The 22,126-nt window shown below is 40.2% G+C and overlaps 1 protein-coding gene across 1 annotated transcript in view; it reads left to right on the forward strand.

Moving 5' to 3' along the window:
* GLUD1 (glutamate dehydrogenase 1) overlaps positions 1-18,937 on the forward strand; it is a 40,190-nt gene extending 21,253 nt beyond the window's left edge. The window contains exons 5-13 of the mRNA XM_082854513.1: positions 1,178-1,272; positions 6,250-6,429; positions 7,650-7,787; positions 9,188-9,325; positions 9,653-9,733; positions 10,906-11,029; positions 11,839-11,930; positions 16,468-16,530; positions 17,434-18,937. Of these exons, the coding sequence (XP_082710639.1) occupies positions 1,178-1,272; positions 6,250-6,429; positions 7,650-7,787; positions 9,188-9,325; positions 9,653-9,733; positions 10,906-11,029; positions 11,839-11,930; positions 16,468-16,530; positions 17,434-17,553 (1,031 nt within the window). The 3' untranslated portion in view covers positions 17,554-18,937. The remainder of the gene's footprint in view (positions 1-1,177; positions 1,273-6,249; positions 6,430-7,649; positions 7,788-9,187; positions 9,326-9,652; positions 9,734-10,905; positions 11,030-11,838; positions 11,931-16,467; positions 16,531-17,433) is intronic.
* The last annotated feature ends 3,189 nt before the right edge of the window (positions 18,938-22,126 follow it).

The raw sequence follows: 22,126 nt of genomic DNA on the forward strand, positions 1-22,126 counted from the left end.
TATACCTCTTAGAAAGAACTTAATTTGGGAGACAGTAGTTTAATCATTTAAAAGTTGTGTTTTTCTTTTTATAAAGATAACGAGTTTGTATTTTACAATTAAAACAATATAGAAAGTTATAAACAATGCTGAAGTCTAAACATAGTGAAAAAGTTTGTGCATGTCTTTCTAAACCTCTGCATACATATATACACATGGAAATATGTATAGTTATTATACATCGGTATATATAAAGAGAATTTTATATGAATGGGAACTTATACATGCTATATGAAACCTGTTTTTTTCCACCACATGTATGTTTTGGTGATGATCCCAAGTCATTTACATGGATGTACATCATTCTTTGTAATGGCTGCATAGTATTTCATTGTAGAGATGACCCATTAAATAATTAGGTTGTTTTGTATTGTATTCTTACTGTTTTGATGGGTATATTTCTATGTATTCCTGCCTTTACAGATTTGAGTGGGCACCATTTAATACATTTCCATCTGAGATCTCACTGGACATCAGCATTAGTGCTGTCATTGGCACTTGTTGCTGCCTGTGGGCTAGCTTCTTGTTATCCTCAAACTTTTTATTTGCTGATCTGAGGAACTGAAAGTCAAGGCCTAAAACTTTCTGTACAGAGTAAGCTTTGAGTAATAGGTCAAAGCAGCATTATGTCATGGGTAAAAGTATTATGGGGCTTAACATAATACTTCAGCAGTGTGTCTTTTCCCTTTTTCTCCTTGGTGAGGAGGGCTTACACGCCCAGTAAGCAAGTATGTCACTGTGCTGTCTCATACACATAAACTTTCTAACCATAACAGCCCTCCTTATGGTACTGTTATCTCTAAGTACAGTTTAAGGAACTGAGGTCAAGAGAGGCTAAACTGATTCGCCTATGCTTGCAACATTCAGAAATCTGTTGAGTGGCTTATCAGTTGTGCATAGCTAATTTCACATAGCAAGTGAACACCAGTGGGAGAAGTTACCATGTAACACTGTGTATCTGTAAATTTTGTAATGAAACATTTAATAAGTATTTCTATGTCTTGAATTAGTAACCTAGATGAAATCTAAAGTTTTCTAGCCGTGGTAGCTTTGTTATTATAGAGAATTGCAAGGATCTATGTGTTTGAGATGCATTTATCTTAAAAATTGGTGCAATGCCCTTTCCCTGTGCCCCCAGGTCCTGGCATTGACGTGCCTGCCCCAGACATGAGCACGGGCGAGCGGGAGATGTCCTGGATTGCTGACACCTATGCTAGCACCATAGGGCACTATGTGAGTACCCACCAAAGCTCTGAGGGCTTCATTTGCTATCTACCAGAAATAACAGTTCAAATGATGATATGTATAAGGGGAGAATTCACTGGGTTTTTCTCCTCTCCTTTAATCATATCGTGATTTTATATATTACTTCTGTCTATCTTACATCATAAATGCAGTGAACTTGGATTGAGCTTTTAGTCATATGCAACCCTATCCTGACCACTGGGATGGGCCCTCAAAGATCACCTCCCAGGGCAGGATACACTACAAGACAGTTAAAGGGAAATAGGAAGCATTCAATTCGGGCTTTTCCCTCAAAGGAACTAAGACACATTAAGCAGATAAGGTATGGAGATAGTGTAATAGCAGGGTGCAGAGTTTCTAAAAGCAGGCTTCCTGCAAGAGGTATTTGGTCAGGGCTGGACATCGAAAATGGATAGAATTTAAACATGGAGATTTGGAGGATAGGAGGGGAAACTGTAGAGCTCAGATTGTCTGAAGATAAGGCACATTTAGAAAGGTAGTAAGAGAATGATGAAGTAAGTGGAAGAGTAGAAAAATACTCAAGTCCCAGTGTTTTTATTTTACTTGCTAGTCAGCGGGGGAGCCTTTGATGCTGACCCTTCCTTAGGGGAGAGGGGGCGGCAGCAGTGTTAGGCTGGAGCAAAGAGATGGCCTCCACAGTGTCAGTGTCTGTCTTCACAGCCGGGAGCGATAGGGCTGGGGAGAAGCATTGGCTCATGACAGAGGTAGACTCAGCAGGACTGGGTTGCATCTGTGGGAACGAAGAAAAGGACAGGATTGAGTCAGAAAGAACCAGGAGGACTTAGAGTCTGGGGACTGAGCAGAAGTAGTGCTAATAATACAGAACACAAGAAGAACAACTAACTTCGTCCTTGAAAGGGATGGAACCTTGAAAAACACTTAAGGAGTAGGAAGAGAAAGTGAGTTGAAAAGACATTTTGTTACCCAAAAACTGGGTTCATCTCTTGGTGGGTGTCGAGCCAAAAGATAAAACCAAGCCAAAGATCGGTAGAAGGATTTATCACTTGCAGCAAGTAGGGAGAACACTGGGATCTCTCCCAAAGCAGTGTCTCCCTGAACAGCAAAATTGGGGAAGTTTTAAGTTAAGGGCACCTGCATATTCGTGAAGGGACTTGGGTGGTTGGCATAGTCCAAGCTTTAGTTAAGTCACTAAGATCAGAAAAGGTCAACATCGTCATCCCTTAGGTTCCAGTTGATCTGAAGTTTGAGCACTTCAGGCTTATCTTTACCATTGAAACAGAACTGGGAGTCTTTACAACTGATAAATTACCTTGGCTATTGTTACTTCTCTTGCTTGATAACATTCTTTTGTTCCCTTAAGATCATTAATGATTGAGACCTGTTCAAGTCCAAGCATTGTAGACAGACTTTGATAACAAAATGGCTTAGATCACAAAATGGCTTCTCATGTCAAGAAAGCCATGCCTGGTTCTCTTCCTCCAGGGACCCCCTACCCTAACTGCTCACAATTTATTTTAAAAATATAGAGAGAGCACTTACTACACAGGAGGCTTAAAGTACAGCAAGGAGTTCAATACAATTGGGGTAAAGGCTAGAAGGAAAAGTTTTTTGTTGGTGGTGGTGGTTTTTTTTTTTTCCGTACACGGGCCTCTCACTGTTGTGGCCTCTCCCATTGCGGAGCACAGGCTCAGCGGCCATGGCTCACGGGCCCAGCCGCTCCGCGGCATGTGAGATCCTCCCGGACCGGGGCACAAACCCGTGTCCCCTGCATCGGCAGGCGGACTCTCAACCACTGTGCCACCAGGGAAGCCCGGGAAGGAAACGTTTTGATGCTATGAAGAGTACTGGGGACCTGACCACGTCTCTGGAGTAGGATCAGAAAAGCCTGCTTGAGATGTAACCTTCTGGTCTGCACTCTGAAAGATGAGTACACATCAACCAGGGGAAGTGGCACTGGCCAAGGGTTGGAAGCAGAAGGAAGCACCTGGGTAAAGGTCCTGATGTGAAAAGAGGTGAACCTGAGAGGCTGAGGGAACACTATGGTGGCCAGAGTAGAGAGGGCATGAGAGAGGCCAGCAGAGGAGAGTTGGACCAGATTCCTACCTTGTTGGTGACAGCAAGGACTTTGGTCTTTGTCCTGAAAACAGAGGGAAGCCAGTGAAGTGCTAATTGTAAGCAGGTGTGTAACACAGTAAGCTTCACTCTGTGTGCAGCAGAGAATGGGATTGTTGGGGACAGGAGACTACACAGGAGTCCAAAAGAGATGATATTGGCCTGCCATAGAGTTGGAGAGGAATGGACAGATTGAAGAGTGATTGGGGGGTGGAGGGGAGGAACAATTAGTTAGAAAAGAATGAGAAGTGCCCAGAGCTTCCCGTTGTGGATGTCCTGAGGGGGTGGTTTTGAGAAGAAAGCAATTCAGCAACTAGATTGGAACTAGATTGGAATAGTGAGGTTGGAGCCAGACTGCAAGGGCGTGTTGAGAGGGAAGTAGGGCATGAAGAGTAGCCCTCACTTAAGAAAAATGGCACTAGAGAGGAGACAGCTTGAAAGGTGCCTGTTGTCTAAGAGAAAGGTTTTTGCTGTTCTTGGCATGTTGATTGGTGTGGGCCACAGATTCATCTTTTAAGGGCCCTAGTGGAAAGATCAGCCTTAGAAGAGGAGGAATATTGTTTCCTCTAAAAGGAAGGAAGGGGGCATCTAATAGAGGAATTTAGGCTTGTCTCATTTCCTGGGGGTGATGTAGTGTGTAGTTGGGAGCACATTCAGACACCCTGGATTCTGGGAGTGGCTCCTTCACATACCAGCTCTGAGACCTGGGGCAAGTGCCTTAAGCTCTCTGTGCCTCACTTTCCTTATATGTGAAATGACAATAATAATAGCACCTAGTTCATGAGACAGTCATGAGGATTAAGTGAATGATAGTATAATTATAACTGGCCCTCAGTAAGCATAAAAAATAAATATTTATAAACACTGAACCAGGTAAATTCCACAAATCCCCTGAAATAAAACAGGAGCAGTATGAGACACTTCAAAGAAGTTTGGCTTTGACTGCCATTTCCAAAATGTTGCTCTTCCATGTCACCTTCTTATGTTAAATGAGCTCTGGTTATGGTCTTTCATTCTTTTTAAGCAAGGCATTAGATTGAATAGTACAAAACAGTGGGCAGTACATTGTTATTCGTAGCTCTCTCCCAAAGGTGACAAAAGAAAGTTTTGTGAGGCCCTGCCAACTAAACCTTGGACTAAACACTGGTAAAAGACTGTCCTCCTTAAAGTGATAGGAAATACAAAATCAGAGCCTAAGGTAAGAAGCCGCAGTTTTTGTTTCTTATTTTCAGACGTATACCTGAACACGCAGCTTCTTCTGCCTAGCCTCGCCCAGAAGTGTGGGTGCTGGAGAGCAAGCAAGTTCTCCACCGGGGCCCAGGCTTCCAAAACAATTAGGTATGCTGGGCATCTCGCAGCCAGCCAGCCAACCGGCACCGTGCCTGACCTCTGACAGGATTGCTGTCAGCTCCAGCATTTGCATTTTCTCTGTTCAAGAGCATTTGGCACTTAAATTGGTTTGCAATTCTGTACTCATAAGCATTAACTATTCATGAAGGAAAACCGTGGGAAAACTACTAATTCCATAAATCACTTTACTAGACTGTTCTGTTGTTTTTACTTCTGTTCTTTTTGTTGGTAATGATACAGCTAATACAATTCTAAAAGTTCTTATTAAACAGTCACTTTTTAACTTACCCAGCTAGGACATACGTTGAGGGGTGGGGAATATGATATGAAGTACGGCACTTTATCTTGTTTCACATCACATGGGCAGCAAATTGCCTCAACAAATTTATTAAATAGTCCATACTTTAGCCACTGACTTAAAATGCTTCCTGTATGTAATACTCATTTCCTGTATACAATAAGACTGTCTCTAGTTTCTCCTGTCCCACAGAAGACAACAGATTTGTCTATTATGCACTGTTCTGGTTGCTACAGTTTATAGTATATGCTAAACTGGTTGCTTCCAGTTTATCCCTTGGAAGGGAAGCCCTCCCAAGCCCCTCTCTTCCTTCTAATTATTCTTGTTTCTGAACCAGAATACATGCATACTGTCAATACAGAGAGTACAGAAAGGAGAAGACTTACTCTCCCACTTGGCTTCTTAGAGCTAACAGCTACTACAGGAGGTGCTCTACTGACACATGGGCATGGGCCTCTGTGTCTCACCCACGTGTACCTCTTTTTTTTAACTCCAGTAATACCATACTATATATACACAATTTTTTGTATATATACAATTGTATATATAGTATGGAATTAGAATTTCTGGATTAATGGCTTTTTATCTTGATAGGTATTCCAGTTGCCCTGCAAAGCTTAGTTATTTTTTCTTTCTTTTTTATTTCTTGAATACTTTTGTTAATCCACTCTTAGGTGAACTTGAGTTATCTTTTAAAGTTCTTTTTTAAAAGTGACACTTAATTGAATTTCTAGATTAGTTTGGCAGAAAAATATTTTTACAGTGTTGAGTCTTCCCATCCATGAACACTGTAGTGGCTCTTCCTATCTTAGGTTCTGTTTTGGTGACGTGCTCAAGTCTTACGATAACTTTTAAGACAATTCCAGGTGACATGTATACCCTTACTTAGTAGGGCTTAAGCACTTGGTGAAGGAATAATAGTTTTAAGCTGAACTCTCTCTACTTGTGTGATCCTGCTGTTTGTATTTCCTTGATGTTTAATTCCTAAAAACCCTGTTTCTCCCATCAGAAAATAGTCTACTTTATTACATATTTTCTAGGAACAGAAACTTGAAAAGGCGAGACGTACCCCTATTGATGAACGTATACCTTAAACACACACACACTCCTAATGAGCATATTAGTTAAATGAGAATGTGTTTGCACTTTAACGCTTCTTATGTTGGTCCTCATAGAAATTGATGTTGATATTTCATCTTTTAAGTTTTGCCCTTCTTTTGCAGGATATTAATGCCCATGCCTGTGTTACCGGTAAGCCCATCAGTCAGGGTGGAATCCACGGACGGATCTCTGCTACTGGTCGGGGAGTTTTCCATGGGATTGAAAACTTCATCAATGAAGCTTCTTACATGAGTATTTTAGGAATGACACCAGGATTTGGAGATAAAACATTTGTTGTTCAGGTAAAAATGTTTGCTTTCTTAAAGACTAACTGATATACATATAATAATAATTTTTTCAGTGTTTTAAGATTTGCATTTTTTTAAATTTTATTGGAGTAGATTTGTAATGTGTTAATTTCTGCTGTACAGCAAAGTGATTCAGCTATAATATAGTTCCCTGTGCTATACAGTAGGACCTTGTTGTTTATCCATCTTATATATAATAGTTTGCATCTGCTAATCCCAAGCTTCCACAAACCAGTTGTTGCTCTCTCCTGAGCCTCTGAAGCTCCCTTTCTGATCTTCCCACCAGTGATGGGGCTTCCCAGAGTGTGGGAACCTTTCCTCTTTTATAGCTGCCTTCCAGGGGCACAGGTCCCATCCCAGTTGCTTTTTTCTTTTTTTTTCCATTTTGTCCTCCCTGATTATATGGGGATCTTTCTTGTCCTTTCAGGTGTTCGAGGTCTAGTGTTCAGTAGGTATTCTGTGAGAATTGTTCCATTTGTAGATGTATTTTTGATGTATTTCTGGGAAGAGGTGAGTTGCACATCCTTGTACTCCTCCTTGATTGGAGCCCCTAGATTTGCAGTTTTTAAAATTTGATTCTTTGGATCTCTTAAGTTTTAAAATGGACATATGCAGAGTAATACAGCCTTTATTTTTTGAACCTTGGTAAGATTCATGTGACTAAACCAAGTATCTCTCAGAAACATATGAAACTATCATCAACTTCTTTTGTTTGATATTTAAATTGCAATTGTATCCAGAAGGGGACATCTCTTAAACTATTATGTGTATACAGAAGGGTTTACACAATGATCCAAATTTCAGCTTTTGTGTGGTGATTGATTAGTTTACTTAGAGGAATCAAAATTAAGTTGAATCCTACTTTAAAATAAAACCCATACCCCTCCCAATTACTGACTTATCTTTTCACGACCATAGGACATCTGGTCATCAGGAACTGAGGTCCTAGATAGCATCATTGACATCACTGCCATTTCTTTATAGGCCAGCAAGGCTGCATGTCACTGAATGTCCTCAGGACTCATTATCACAAAGGACAAAGGGTTGGGTTCCACATTCCAAAGCAAATTTATTGTTGAAGAGAGACATTGTTTCTTTTATCAGAAGAATTTTGGGAATTACTTCTAAACCAACAGAATTGTATTGGTCAGAATGACATTTATCATCTATGCTAGGACTTTGATTTTTGTTTCATGTACAACTGTACTTCACAGGGATTTGGTAATGTGGGCCTGCACTCTATGAGATATTTACATCGTTTTGGTGCTAAATGTGTTGGTGTTGGTGAATCTGATGGGAGCATATGGAATCCAGATGGTATTGACCCAAAGGAACTGGAAGACTTCAAATTGGTATGTTAATGTAATATCTGAACAGTTTGACCACCTGAATGTTGTAAAGTTGAAATAAGTATTATTGAAATCTGTTTGCATTGCTTTTTTTTAAAATTTATAGTTGATTTGCAGTGTTGTGTTAGTTTCTGCTGTACAGCAAAGTGAATCGGTTATACATATATCCATTCTTTTTTAGATTCTATTCCTACACAGGTGATAACAGAGTATTGAGTAGAGTTCCCTGTGCTATATAGTAGGTCCTTATTAGTTATTTGTTTTATATAGAGTACTGTATATGTGTCAATCCCAAGCTCCCAATTTATCCCTCCCCACCTCCCCCCCACCCCGGTAACCATAAGTTTGTTTTCTACATCTGTGACTCTATTTCTGTTTTGTAAATAGGTTCATTTGTACCATTTTTAGATTCCACATATACGCAATATCATGATGTTTGTCTTTCTCTGTCTGACTTCACTCAGTATGACAATCTCTAGGTCCATCCGGGTCTCTGCAAATGGCATTATTTCATCCTTTTTAGACTGCCATATTTTAGATTCCACATATACATGATATCATGATATTTGCCTTTCTCTTTTTGACTTACTTCACTTAGTATGATAATCTCTAGATGCATCTATGTTGCTGCAAATGGCATTATTTCATTCTTTTTTATGGCTGAGTAATTAATATTCCATCGTATATACGTACCACATCTTCTTTATCCATTCATCTGTCGATGGACGCTTAGGTTGCTTCCATGTCATGGCTATTGTAAATAGTGCTGCAGTGAACATTGGGATACATGTGGCTTTTCTAATTATGGTTTTCTCCAGATATATGTCCAGTAGTGGGATTGCTGGATCATATGGTAGCTCTATTTTTAGTTTTTTAAGGAACCTCCATAGTGTTCTCCATAGTGGCTGTACCAATTTACATTCCCACCAACAGTGCAAGAGGGTTCCCTCTTCTCCACACCCTCTCCAGCATTTATTGTCTGTAGATTTCTTGATGATGGCCATTCTGACCGGTGTGAGGTGATACCTCATTGTAGTTTTGATTTGCATTTTTCTAATTATTTAGTGATGTTGAGGGTCTTTTCATGTGCCTCTTGGCCATCTGTCTGTCTTCTTTGGAGAAATGTCTATTTGGATCTTCCACTCATTTTTGGATTGGGTTGTTTGTTTTTTTGATATTGAGCTGCATGAGCTGCTTGTATATTTTGGAGATTGAGCCCTTGTTGGTCGCTTCATTTACAAGTATTTTCTCCCATTCTGTGGGTTGTCTTTTCATTTTGTTTGCTTATTTTTTTTAATGTAACTCAAAGACCTCCTACTAAATGAGTCTTCATATCATAGGCACTAAACATAAACATTTAAACTCTGTTGCAACCATTAATTCTGATTTTCAATCAATTATAGCAACATGGAACAATCCTGGGCTTCCCCAAAGCAAAGATCTATGAAGGGAGCATCTTGGAGGCTGACTGTGACATATTGATCCCTGCTGCCAGTGAGAAGCAGCTGACCAAGTCCAATGCACCCAGAGTCAAAGCCAAGGTGACACAGCATGATGGATTCAACCTTACCAATGTGGAGTGACACTGAGAGTCATAGAAAAGCTCTAATGGGTTTCCTCTTTTTTTAAAAAAAGAAAACAGCTTTATTGGGATGTATTGGGTTGGCCAAAGTGTTCGTTTGGGTTCGTTACCATCTTATGGAAAAACCCAAATAAACTTTTTTGGCCATACAAGTCCCCAAGCATACAATTTAAAGTGGGATTTTGCTTCTCTCCCACAGCCCCATCCCCCACACATCTCTTGAGCTCAGCTGGAGGGGATTTGACGGTGTTATTGGCATTTCTCTATGTTCGTGACTTTCTTGCAGATCATTGCTGAAGGTGCCAATGGACCGACAACTCCAGAAGCTGATAAGATTTTCCTAGAGAGGAACATCATGGTTATTCCAGTAAGTAATCTACGTTTACCAGATTTTATATGTACTTGGAATCATAATTGTCTTTTGCAAGGAACTGGGGGGGAGAGGAGGATTGTTAGTTTCCCAAGGCTTAGTGATGAATTCATCTTTATTTTGTTTAAAATTTTTATTTATTTATCTATATTTATTTATTTCTGGCTGCGTTGGGTCTTAGTTGTGGGATGAGGGATCTTTTGTTGCAGCGCACAGTGTCTTGGTTGTGGCTCACAAGCTTCTCTCTAGTTGTGGCACGCAGGCTCTAGGGCGTGTGGGCTCTGTAGTTTGCTGCACGCAGGCTCTCTAGTTGAGGCGTTCGGGCTCAGTAGTTGTGGTGTGCGGGCTTAGTTGCCTCGCAGCATGTAGGATCTTAGTTCCCTGACTAGGGATCAAACCCACGTGCCCTGCATTGCAGGATAGATTCTCTACCACTGGACCACCAGGGAAGTCCCTTTATTTTGCTTTTAAGAAAATAAAGTAGAAGTGTGGTTAATATAATAAGCCTCTCTTATACTGGACCTGAACATTTTCTTCCAACTTCAGGCTCTTTCTTGAGTATGTATTTAGACTTCTTAAATCCAGTTATATAAATGTATAATGTGCTAGAAGTACTACTATAACTTGCAAATGTCCCTTGCTGTCTTACTCAGAGAGCTAATGTGAGTAATATGTGCTTAAATTTTTCAGTGGTTAAGCGTGGGGTCTGTACCAAAAGGTCATTGGAAATTAGAAGTTAGTGTGGACTCGTGATGCATTTTGAAGAACTGCTTTTGCTGAAAGCACTTAAATTCAGGTTAACTGAAATAGACTGCCTTTATGTAGTGGGAGAGTGAACACTAATCTTCTGGCAAGACACCCTTGGACCATCCAAACCAGTGGTTAGTGGGCAGGCAATTTTGTCAGATTTTTTTAGGTGGAGAAGAAGCTCTAAAACCTCTGATCAAATGCTTGCTGATTAATAAACCAATAAATTATTTTTTTTCCAAAGGGAGAAAGCCTCAGATGTATTGGGAAGGGGGTTTGTTTAAGTGTAAAATTTCTGATACTATCTAAGATGTATTTGGGAAGCTTGAAGCTTAATCTGCTTTGATATTTATTAAACAATGAGCTCACATTCATTGTAAGCTTTTATTAAGACCATCATCTCCTCATTTTTTTGTGTATAGGATCTCTACTTGAATGCTGGAGGAGTGACAGTGTCTTACTTTGAGTGGCTGAAGAATCTAAATCATGTCAGCTATGGCCGTTTGACCTTCAAATATGAAAGGGATTCTAACTACCACTTGCTCAGTAAGTTCTGATTATCCTGTTCTGCAAAAGTAATCTTTTGGGCCATCTAAAAGGTTGGGGAAAGCCTGCATTTAATAAAAGGGCTAATTTCCTTTTTGTTTAGTCTCAGAACAGAAAACTATTCTGACTCATGAGTCTTAGACCAAAAATATACAATTTCTTCATAGGTATTCACTATATTAACTCTCTGGAATATATTTATATTCCAATGTTTATTCTGCAAGTATGTTCTGGTTCCCAGAACCTAATCTGTAAGTTAATAGTATAAAGAGTATCATTTTAAACCAGGGGCTCCTGTTGATACTCATCCATTTCTATCTCAGGTTGCGTTTGGTAAAGCCCTATCTATTGTCAAGAATTTTTTGAGTCTTCTGATGAGAATACTGTTTTGTCTTTGACTAGAATAGGCTCCAGAGTTGACACTAGAATTTTCCTCAAGCTGAAATAAGACCAAGACCTCCAGCTGAGCTTTACTGAGCCCACTCTGAGAATCTGGGTGAAGTGTTCCATCGATTTCCATTCCTTTTTCCCTCAGCATTTTCTTTTTAAAAGAGCCAAGGAAAATCCCTGCTAATGGGTGTTATGGAAACAGAGCAGTGACCTAAATTCACATTTATATAGGAATTTGGCAAAGTGCTTTTTACTCCTTTTAACTGAGATTTAAGTGAGTAACCCTTTTATGTTATTAGTGTTGAAGGTTTTATGTCATTAGTGTTTGGGGCTGTGGATATAGTTTGGGACTACTTTTGTTTCTACTTCATTTTTTTTCTACTAGCAATATCGTATATTCATCTCTTGGCTTTTTATAGTGTCTGTTCAAGAGAGTTTGGAAAGGAAATTTGGAAAGCATGGTGGAACTATTCCCATTGTACCCACAGCAGAGTTCCAAGACAGGATATCGGTGAGTGTGCTTGTGGCGGCATCACATACACTGCCTGCTCTCTTCTTTAGGTCAGGCCAGCTGTATTAAATGGGATTAAGGCGTGGTAATCAACATGACAGTTACATGACTTCCTCTTTCCTTACATTCTAAAAATGGAGTAAGAATCTTAGTTTGAAATAACTCATGGTTCTGCTTTTGATACTTTTACAATACAGATGACTCAACAAGTGATTCTAACATAATGGTGAAGAGTTATTGTGTATTTTAACTATTTTAAGCTTTAGAGAAATGGAAAGAATTGAAAAGTAAACATTAGATTGACCTATATAAAAAATTGAAATTACTATATGGACACAAATAAGAGTCAAAGAAAATAGATGAGAAAAACGATTTGTTGTTAATTAGCTATTGGCAGGATATATTAATACACATCACAAAGAGAATTTCTTTACCAGTAAGTAGCAGGCGACATGAAAAAAATCAGAGGAAGTCGGCCTAGAAAAAAACGTTTAACCTCGTTGTTAAAGAAATATAAATTAAAATAAGGATTCTTCAATGTATTAAACTAGCATAAACAATTAATGGATTTATACTCACCATGTCTGTTGTGAAGCAGTTGTACCTGTATTCTGATGACAATGCAAAAGACTTATTAAAGAGTTCCTGCCCTTTGACACTTATAATAACATCACCTCTGGGAGTTAATCCTAAGAAAACAATTTTAAAGGAGAGGAATGATTCCATGCATGATGTCGTTGGAACTGTGTTTGCAGTCATTTTTAAAATTAGGTTTGACTTTACAATCCAGTGTGCGTGTGTGTTTGTGTGTGGGGCAGGGAAATGGCTAAGTGATAATATGTCTTCTTATGAAATAGTCAGTCATGGGAAATAATTTAAGACTATATTGCAAAACGGGGAAATGTTAAGGGTTTTGTTTTGAAGGAGAAAAGATGCTTTTGCCACTCCGGGTAACTCTCCTCAAAGAACCTTCCTCTTTCCCAGAACCATGTGTCTTAGTTCTGGTCCCTCCTTCTGGAACACCCAGACCCACTCCCTGCTTGAGTATCACATCTCAGTGGCTTTTCCTGAAAGTCCTCTCTGACTGCCAGCATTTCATCCATCCTTCCATCACAAGTCACTTAGTGCGTTTATAGGCCCTGCTGTTGCTGCGGCTTTAAGATGGGATTCTTGCTCCTCCCTGTGGCTGCCCCATGTCACAACACACGCCTGCCACATAGTCAATCAGACTGAAACGTGGAGAGGGAGTGAAGAGGACAGCCAGTTGGTTAGGAAGACAGAGCCATGATGCCTTTCATTTTTATCCTTTTTTAAAATAATCTTTGCCCAATGTATCAGTCTTCCAGTTCAAATGCTTTCGGTGCTTCTAATTTTAGACTTCAATGCTATTTCTCATCTCTTAGTGACTTACTTATTGCAGGAGTCTTGTAATAAGTGTCAGTTGAAAACCCAGTGTTTTCCCCCAGCTCCTTGCTTTTAGTTTCCCCCTCCCCAGCCATGCTGTGGCCCTTCCAGGACCTACATCATTGACCTCATCATCTTTTCACTGTCCTTCATCACACCTGTCTTCACTTAAATTCCATTGACCATCATTACAGTAACTCTGTGGCCTTGTTTTGCTTCATCACACTCCCTTGTTAACACCAGAACCCTGATGAAATCCAGCTCTCTGCCCCCTCCATTCCTCCACTATAGCAGGAGGCCCTGCTGACTCTTCAAACTTAAAGTAGGCTCTCAGCTGCCCAGCAGTTAAACTACTTTTCCCTGTTCCATTCATTCTCTCATTCTCTTGGTTAATTATATCATATTTTCTCCTTTTTTCTCTCCCTGCACTCCAGTTCATGACCTGGTATCTATTCACAGAAAAGTGAAGCAGTCAGGGAACTTCCACATCTACCCAGCTCCTGGTATCTGTACCCTGTCTTGTACTCTTGAGCAACTCTTTGTGCTTCCATCTCAGCCCGAGTCTTGTTCTGGGCGTTGGATGGCCTGTTTTCAGTCTCTCAAATGCACTGCTCAAGCAAACCTTCCCCTTTCTCTTGCATCATCAGTTTTCCCTCTATTCAGTCATTTCTATCAATGTAACAAATGCTGCCTTAAAAAATATAAATCTAATCCCACTTGCCCTTCCAGGTCTTGCTATTTTTATTTCTCGTATAGCAAACCTCCTTAAGAGTTGTGTATACTCTGTCCCCAGTTCTTCTATACTCAAACCTCCTATTCTGCCCACCACTTCACCAAAACTGTTCTTGTCAAGGTAACCAGTGGTGGCAGCATCGCCAAACCTAGCGGTCATTTTTCAGTCCTCATCTTACTTCACTGGGCACAGGTGATCACTCCCGCTGGAAATATTTCTTAGCTTCCAGGACACCACATCCTCCTGGGTTTCCTCCTGCTTCACTCGCCAGTCCTTCTGCTGATCCTTGTCATCCCTGTACCCTGTTAACATTGGAAGTCCTCAGTCCCTGAACCACTTCTCAGTCTGAATTCAAAATTTTGGTGATCTCACTCAGCCTCATGGTTTTTTATATGCTGTCTCCTCTAACTAGAATATAAACTCCAGGAGAACAGAGAATTTTCATTATTTTGTTTTCTGCTGTGTCCCCAGTACCTAGAAGAGTGCCTGGAACATAGTAGGTACTCAATAAATGTTTGGTGAATGAATGAGTGGGTGAAAGGAATAGCAGTATTCCACTTGTAAAGCAAGTTTTCCTGTTCCTAACTTGGTAGAACAAAACAAAGCTTAACCCATATGTTTCTCTTTTTCTTTCTTTAAGGTTTTTTTTTAAAATTTAATTTTATTTATTTTTTGGCTGTATTGTGTCTTAGTTGCAGCGAGTGGAGGCTACTCTTTGTTGCAGTGCGATGGCTTCTCTTACTGCGGAGCATGGGCTCTAGGTGCACGGGCTTCAGTAGTGGTGGCACATGGGCTCAGTAGTTGTGGCGCATGGGCTTAGTTGCTTCACAGCATGTAGGATCTTCCCAGACCAGGGCTCAAACCTGTGTTCCCCTGCATTGGCAGGTGGTTTCTTAACCACTGCACCACCGGGGAAGTTCCATATGTTTCTCTTTTTTTTTTAATTTATTTATTATTTACCTTTGGCTGCGTTGGGTCTTCATTGCTGCGCATACGCGCAGGCTTTCTCTAGTTGCAGCAAGCGGGAGCTACTCTTTGTTGTGGTATGCGGGCTTCTCATTGTGGTGGCTTCTCTTGTTGCGGATCACGGGCTTCGGTAGTTGCGGCACACAGGCTCAGTAGTTGTGGCTCGCAGGCTCTAGAGCACAGGCTCAGTTGTGGCGCATGGGCTTAGTTGCTCCGAGGCATGTGGGATCTTTCCAGATCAGGGCTTGAACCCATGTCCCTTGCATTGGCAGGCAGATTCTTAACCACTGCACCAACCAGGGAAGTCCCCCATATGTTTCTTAATTGATACAAGTGTTACAGAAATATACTTTCTTAGATAAAGTTCAGCATATATAAAAAGTGGCTCACCAACAACAAGTTTTTATTTGGCATATCAGGATGTGTTTGCTAGCTATATATATCATATTAAGAGTGGTGGTGATAGTTATTTGTCCTAACTTTAGAAAGCAGTCCAAAAAACAAATTAGAGGAGCCCATTGAAACAAACTGACTTATAGAGATAATTGGCAAAGGAAAGAGAGGAGCTGATTTGGTGGTCAAAGATGCTGGGTTATATCCCAGCTCTAAAAATAGCTACCTGGGGACTTCCCTGGTGGTCCAGTGGTAAAGAATCCACCTTCCACTGCAGGGAACATGGATTCGATCACTGGTTGGGGAACTAAGATCCCACATACCGCAGGGCAACTAAGCCCATGGGCCACAACTACTGAGATTGCACACCTCAACTAGAGATCCCATATGCTGCCAACTACAGAGCCCACGTGCCACAACTAAGACCGGACACAGCCAAAAATAAAATAAAATAAGTAAAATTTAATTTTAAAAAAAGCTACCCGTAACTTTGGCCAACTTCTCTGGTTGTCAGTTTCCTCATCAGAAGAATTAGGGTGGTTAATTATGAGCTGCTAAGATCCCCCCAGCTTTAAAGTTTGTGGCATTGCTGAATATACAGGCAGGATTCTACCCCACAGCTGCTATTGGAGGTAGCTGGATTCTTTTCGGTGCCCTGTGTGGTGTGCTGGGGAGCGGAGATGAATGTACCCCGACACCGACAGGGTAACATGTTGTTGCGGTCTGCATCTCAGATGGTTGGTTGACCGGTGCTGAGCCCACTACTTGGCCTATGTTTCTTGGTCCATACTTTCCTGTGGTGTTTTACCATGATATTAATTTCATGAGTATTTGTTTGCTGTCAAATATAGTGAAAACTAAATTATGGTTAAAACATGACTACTTAAATAGGTATCAAGATACTATACAGAAATTAAGTATATCTTTCCTGAAAGACAAAAAACAATTCTATCCGGCTGTATGTTGACTTAAGAATCCTTTATGCTCTTATAGGTGAAGCATGTCTTTATGGTTTTGTTAAACTATTCTTCTTCCTAACAGGGTGCCTCTGAGAAAGACATTGTGCACTCTGGCTTAGCTTACACCATGGAGCGCTCTGCAAGGGTATGTACACAGATGCTGTTTGCGTTTCTGGTAGTTACGTGAAGTACAGCTCAACGGTGTCATCTCAGCTGCCAGATTGTGTGTGCAGTGACAGAAAATAGCGATGTGTTTAAATGTTCCAAAACATGTGCTTTTTCAGTCTTAAATGATGGACGTTGTTTTTAGGATCTTCCGTATGTTTTCCAGACTTTGGGAAATAATGCCAAGTTAGAAGGAATCATGTTTAGCTTAGTCAGCCAAACTGGGTTGCAGCTTAGTGCACCACTCTGTTGTAGCTACAGGAAGCTGCCTTACTACATAGAATTTGGTATACGTGAAAGGTTTTTTGACCACTTGATCCTTATTTCAAAGCCTTAAGCACAGTTCAAGTCCAGTTTTCTTAATTTCTTTTTGAGTTCAGATTCTATCCACTTGGCATCAAGTTGAAATAGCAGAAGCAGATATTAATTTTAATTTTTGAGATAATTAGCATACCATATTCACCCTTTAAAAGTATATAATTTAGCAGCCTTCAAGTATGTTCACGAGGCTACGTAGCCATCCCCACTCACTCCAGAACATTTTCATCACCCCATCCTTAGTTCATTTAATTACCACAGTGTATATCAGACTTGCTCCAGATTACAGGATGTCTAAAGGGCACAGAGATAACTCACATCTTCAATTCTAAGGAGCAACATCCTCCTGTCACCTAAACAGTAATTTGTATTAATTCCAGAGAATTAGTCCTTCCTGACTCGAGGTTGTTTCACTGCCTGAGTAGTTTCTCTTTGGCTACCCAAGTCCAGTCCTGAAGTGGTACTAGGGTAACTTGTACCAGGCTGTTATGTGCCTTGTGTGTTCATGGCCTGGCTACTTGAGTCAGGGTCACATCCCATCCACATCACATCTCCTTCATTTCAGCAAATCATGCGCACAGCCATGAAGTATAACCTAGGATTGGACCTGAGAACAGCTGCCTATGTCAACGCCATTGAGAAAGTCTTCAAGGTGTACAATGAAGCTGGTGTGACCTTCACATAGACCGGACCAGACTGCAGCTGACTTCTTCACTACCCTCTTCACCTCTTCATCTGCAGACCTATCACAAGTTTACATGTAACCACAGAAATCTCTCTCTCATGACTTAATAGATAATGGACACCATTCTCAACAAGTCAATCCAAATCAGCCCCTTGAGAAGAAACGGTAGGGGATCATAAATAAGCTAATAAGTGACAGTAGAAATTAGCTATGTCAGAGAGCCACTTGGGCATTTTGCCTTTAAATAAAGTCGTTTCCCTCTGCCTGTGCTGCCTTGTTCCATGGCTGTTTCCCAGCACAGTCAGCTGTAGCCCTGGGAAAAGCACCTTTTGTCCAAGAGCAGTCAGTCACTTGCCACTTCAGCTCTGGACAGATCTATCAGGTGCTCTGACACATTTAAGAAGCAGGTATATGGCATTTTCAGGAGGTAGCATGGTCCTCAAGTGAGTTATTGGTATTTTACATCAGCAAAATAACTCAATTTTATAGGTTACAAACAAAAAAAACTTTCTCTTTATGCATTTTATTCTTTTAGAATAAAATAAGTACATGCTGCTGTAATAAAATTGCCTTTAATCACTTAACAAGCCTAACCTTGACTCAAGCAGTGAATGCCTGTAAACATAATGAAAAAAGCTAGTATTTTTATAACATAAAACAGTATCATTTATAACTTGTCAATTGCATATTGTCATCCAGCAAAAATAAAAAGCCTGGTAGAGAATTAAGTTATCTTCATACCTGCAAATGACGGAGGCTATTTTTGTTAAGACTGTTGGAATTTACTAACCACAATTATGACATATAGTCCAAAGAATGCAGTAACCTCCTTATCATGTTAATTAATTGTCCTCTTTTGAAGATCTGTTGTGTTGATTAATTGAACAATAATTCAAGTAGAGTGCCCCAGAAGAAAACCACGTGGGCCCCTCTGGAGTCTGGCTGGCGGCTCTGAGCATTGCCAATGGCCCTGGCTCTTGGTCCTCATTGAGAGGCCTCATCTTCTGCACACGGCTTCATTCCCAGTGGGCTGGAAACAACCTGTGGTTGTGTTTTGGGAGTTGTTTGGCCAGGGCCTTTTGAACAGTGGTGTCCCAATGAAGTACTAGATATTATTTATGTAAGAATTAGCTTTTCTTTTTTTTTTTAACAATAATATCCTTTCAGAAATTTCTAACTACTTTGTAACTGCATGACTTAACCTGGTGACAAAAGCAGTTATTAAAAAGACTACCTTTTCCAAAGCTTATGTTTCTTTTCTGTGTTTTTGTATTTGATGTATTTGTCTCTTTTAGTAGATAAAACTATAATTGGGTTTCTGAAATTTTTGAAACCACCACCTATATAACATTTCTTTCCACAATGTTTTGAGCTGCCAAATTTTTTTTTTTTTTTTTTTTTTTAAGCAGTACGCGGGCCTCTCACTGCTGTGGCCTCTCCCGTTGCGGAGCACAGGCTCCGGACGCGCAGGCTCAGCGGCCATGGCTCATGGGTCCGGCTGCTCCGCGGCACGTGGGATCTTCCCGGACCGGGGCACGAACCCATGTCCCCTGCATCGGCAGGCGGACTCTCAACCACTGCGCCACCAGGGAAGCCCTTGAGCTGCCAAAATTTTATTCCTTGAATTCTTTTGTGTTTCATTCTATGAAACAATATCAATGGCTATTCTTAGGGAAGATGTTCTATTGCTTAAAGCTGATATACTAACATAATTTATATACCTTTTTATACATAGTACTTTTTAACGAAAGAAGGTTTCATTGATTATGGTCCATTTTTAATAATTTAGCCACGAGATGTAAGAAGACAATACTAACTGTAATCAACAGAAGTAGATTCTAGACGTGATTCCACCAGCTTACACAGCTGCCAGATCTGAAACATAACCTTCAGCTGGACTTTGTGTCTGTTTTGTCCTGATTCTGCCTTTCCATGGTTCTGAGCATCGGGTCAAGGAGTAGACATACAAGCCCATGGCACCTAGCCTTCCTGAGCACAGTGATATCTACTTGCACTCTAGATGGAACATTAAAATAGGGGAGAGGGACTTCTGATCCCACGCACCACAACTAGAGGTAAGCCCGCATGCCGCAACAAAGAGTCCATGTGCCGCAACTAAGACCCGACACAGCCAAATAAATATTTTAAAAAATGAATAAAATAGGGGGAAAGTGATGTGAAAGCAAGTTCCAGAATATTTGGAACAGTACCAGGTGGGTCAGTAGAGTCTGGTCATGTGAAAGCAGGATGATAAATCTTAGTGTGGTCTTTGGCTAACATATTGGGAGTATTTATAGTGGTGTTTTAAAGACATACATTAATGGGTGTTATTGATATTGTCAGAAAACTGGTATTGTTCATACTAGCTATATAAAGGCAACACAGCACTAGTGTGTCAACTTTGGTTCCTGGAGTTTTGAGTTAGAAGAAAATTCTGGTCAATTACTCTTGGTTTCACTGAAATGTTCTAATTTATCTGCTTATAAAATTCTTTTTAAAACTTATATATAATACTCTAAAGTTAATTGTTTCTGAAATAGCCACAGATGGCTTTTGTAGCACCTATTTAACTGTTGCCTCAAACCCCTACACCAGAAATGTGTTCTAATTACCCCTTGATGGTTGAAGTTTAGGGAAGTTAAAAAAAAATCAAGTTTTAAGAAAGCCTGCATCTTAATTCACAAGCTTTAAGTAAATTACCTATTCCCTAAACATCCCTGGCAGGCTTTCTCAGCCCTGCTACGTGTAAGGCCGTCAAAGCATGGCACATGAAGAAAACTACATCTGTGAACCTTGCACAGAAACCTCTGCAAAAGTTTTATTTGTAATATGTGTTTTTAATTTTTTTCACAACTCTTACTGGCTTTTTTTTGCTTGTTTTTTTAAATCAAAGCTTACACATAGTGTAGACAGGATTTCTCAACCTCAACACTGTTGACGTTTTGGCCAGGTAATCCTTTGTTTGGGGGACAGTCCTGTGCATTGTCGGATATATAGCAGCATCTCTGACCTCTACCCATTAGAGGTCAGCGGCATCCCTAAGTTGTGACAATGTATTCAGATTGCCAAATGTCCTGTCAGGGACAAAGTCACTCCCTATTGAGAATTACCGGTGTTGAGAGCCAAATAGTTCTATAAGGCTTACTGTGAACTATAGCATTATACTGGACTCTTAACACCTATGAGGCTAGTATTACCCTTATACCAAAGCCAGACAAAGACATCACAAGAAAATTACCCTTATACCAAAGCCAAAGACATCACAGGAAAAGAAAATTACACACCAATATCCCTTGTTAACATAGATATAAAATAGTTAAACAACAAGGTCCTACTCTATAGCACAGGGAACTATATTCAATAGCCTATAATACCGGTCAGAATAGTCATCATTAAAAAGTCTACAAATAGGGGCTTCCCTGGTGGTGCAGTGGTTGAGAGTCCGCCTGCCGATGCTGGGGACACGGGTTCGTGCCCCGGTCTGGGAAGGTCCCACATGCTGCGGAGCGGCTGGGCCCGTGAGCCATGGCCGCTGGGCCTGCGTGTCGGGAGCCTGTGTTCCGCAACAGGAGAGGCCACAGCGGTGAGAGGCCCGCAAAAAAAAAAAAAAAAAAGTCTACAAATAATAAATGTTGGAGAGGGTGTGGAGAAAAAGGTGGGAAAGTACTGTTGGTGGGAAAGTAAACTGGTGCAGCCATTATGGAAAACAGTATGGAAGTTCCTCAAAACTAGACTTGCCATATGATCCAGCAATCCCACTCCCGGGCATGTATCTGGACAAAACTAATTCAAAAAGATACATCCATCCCTATGTTCATAGCAGCACTACTTACAATAGCCAAGACATGGAAACATCCTAAATATCCACTGACAGATGAGTGGATAAAGAAGATGTGGTGTACAATGGAATATTACTCAGCCATAAAAAGGAATGAAATAATGCCCTTTGCAGCAACATGGATGAACCTAGAGATTATCATACTAAGCAAAGTAAGAAAGACATATACCATATGATATCACTTATACGTGGAATCTAAAATATGACAAATGAACATATCTACCAAATAGAAACAGAACAGATTTGTAGTTACCAGAGGGGATAGAGGAGGGAAGGATTGGGACTTTGGCATTAGCAGATGCAAACCAGTATATATAGGATGGATAAACAAGGTCCTACTGTTTAGCACAGGGAACTATATTCATTATCCTGTGGTAAACCATAATGGAAAAGAATATATATGTGTGTGTGTGTATATATGTATATGCATAACTACGTCACTTTGCTATACAGCAGAAATTAACATTGTAAATCAACTATACTTCAATGGAAAATTTTTCTAAAAGAACACTGCAGGAGAAAAAATATATCCTGTAATAAACCATAATGGAAAAGTATATATAACTGAAAAGTATATGTATTGCTGTACACCAGAAAATAACACAGCATTGTAAATCAACTATACTTCAATAAAATAAAAATATCCCTTAGTAACACAGACACAAAAATACTAAGAAATCAAGTCCAAGCTCATAAGTATCATACATACATCATGACCAAGAATTTCTCTCAGGA

Source organism: Leucopleurus acutus (genome assembly GCF_964270905.1).
Source record: "Leucopleurus acutus genome assembly, chromosome: 14".
Lineage (NCBI taxonomy): Eukaryota > Metazoa > Chordata > Mammalia > Artiodactyla > Delphinidae > Leucopleurus > Leucopleurus acutus.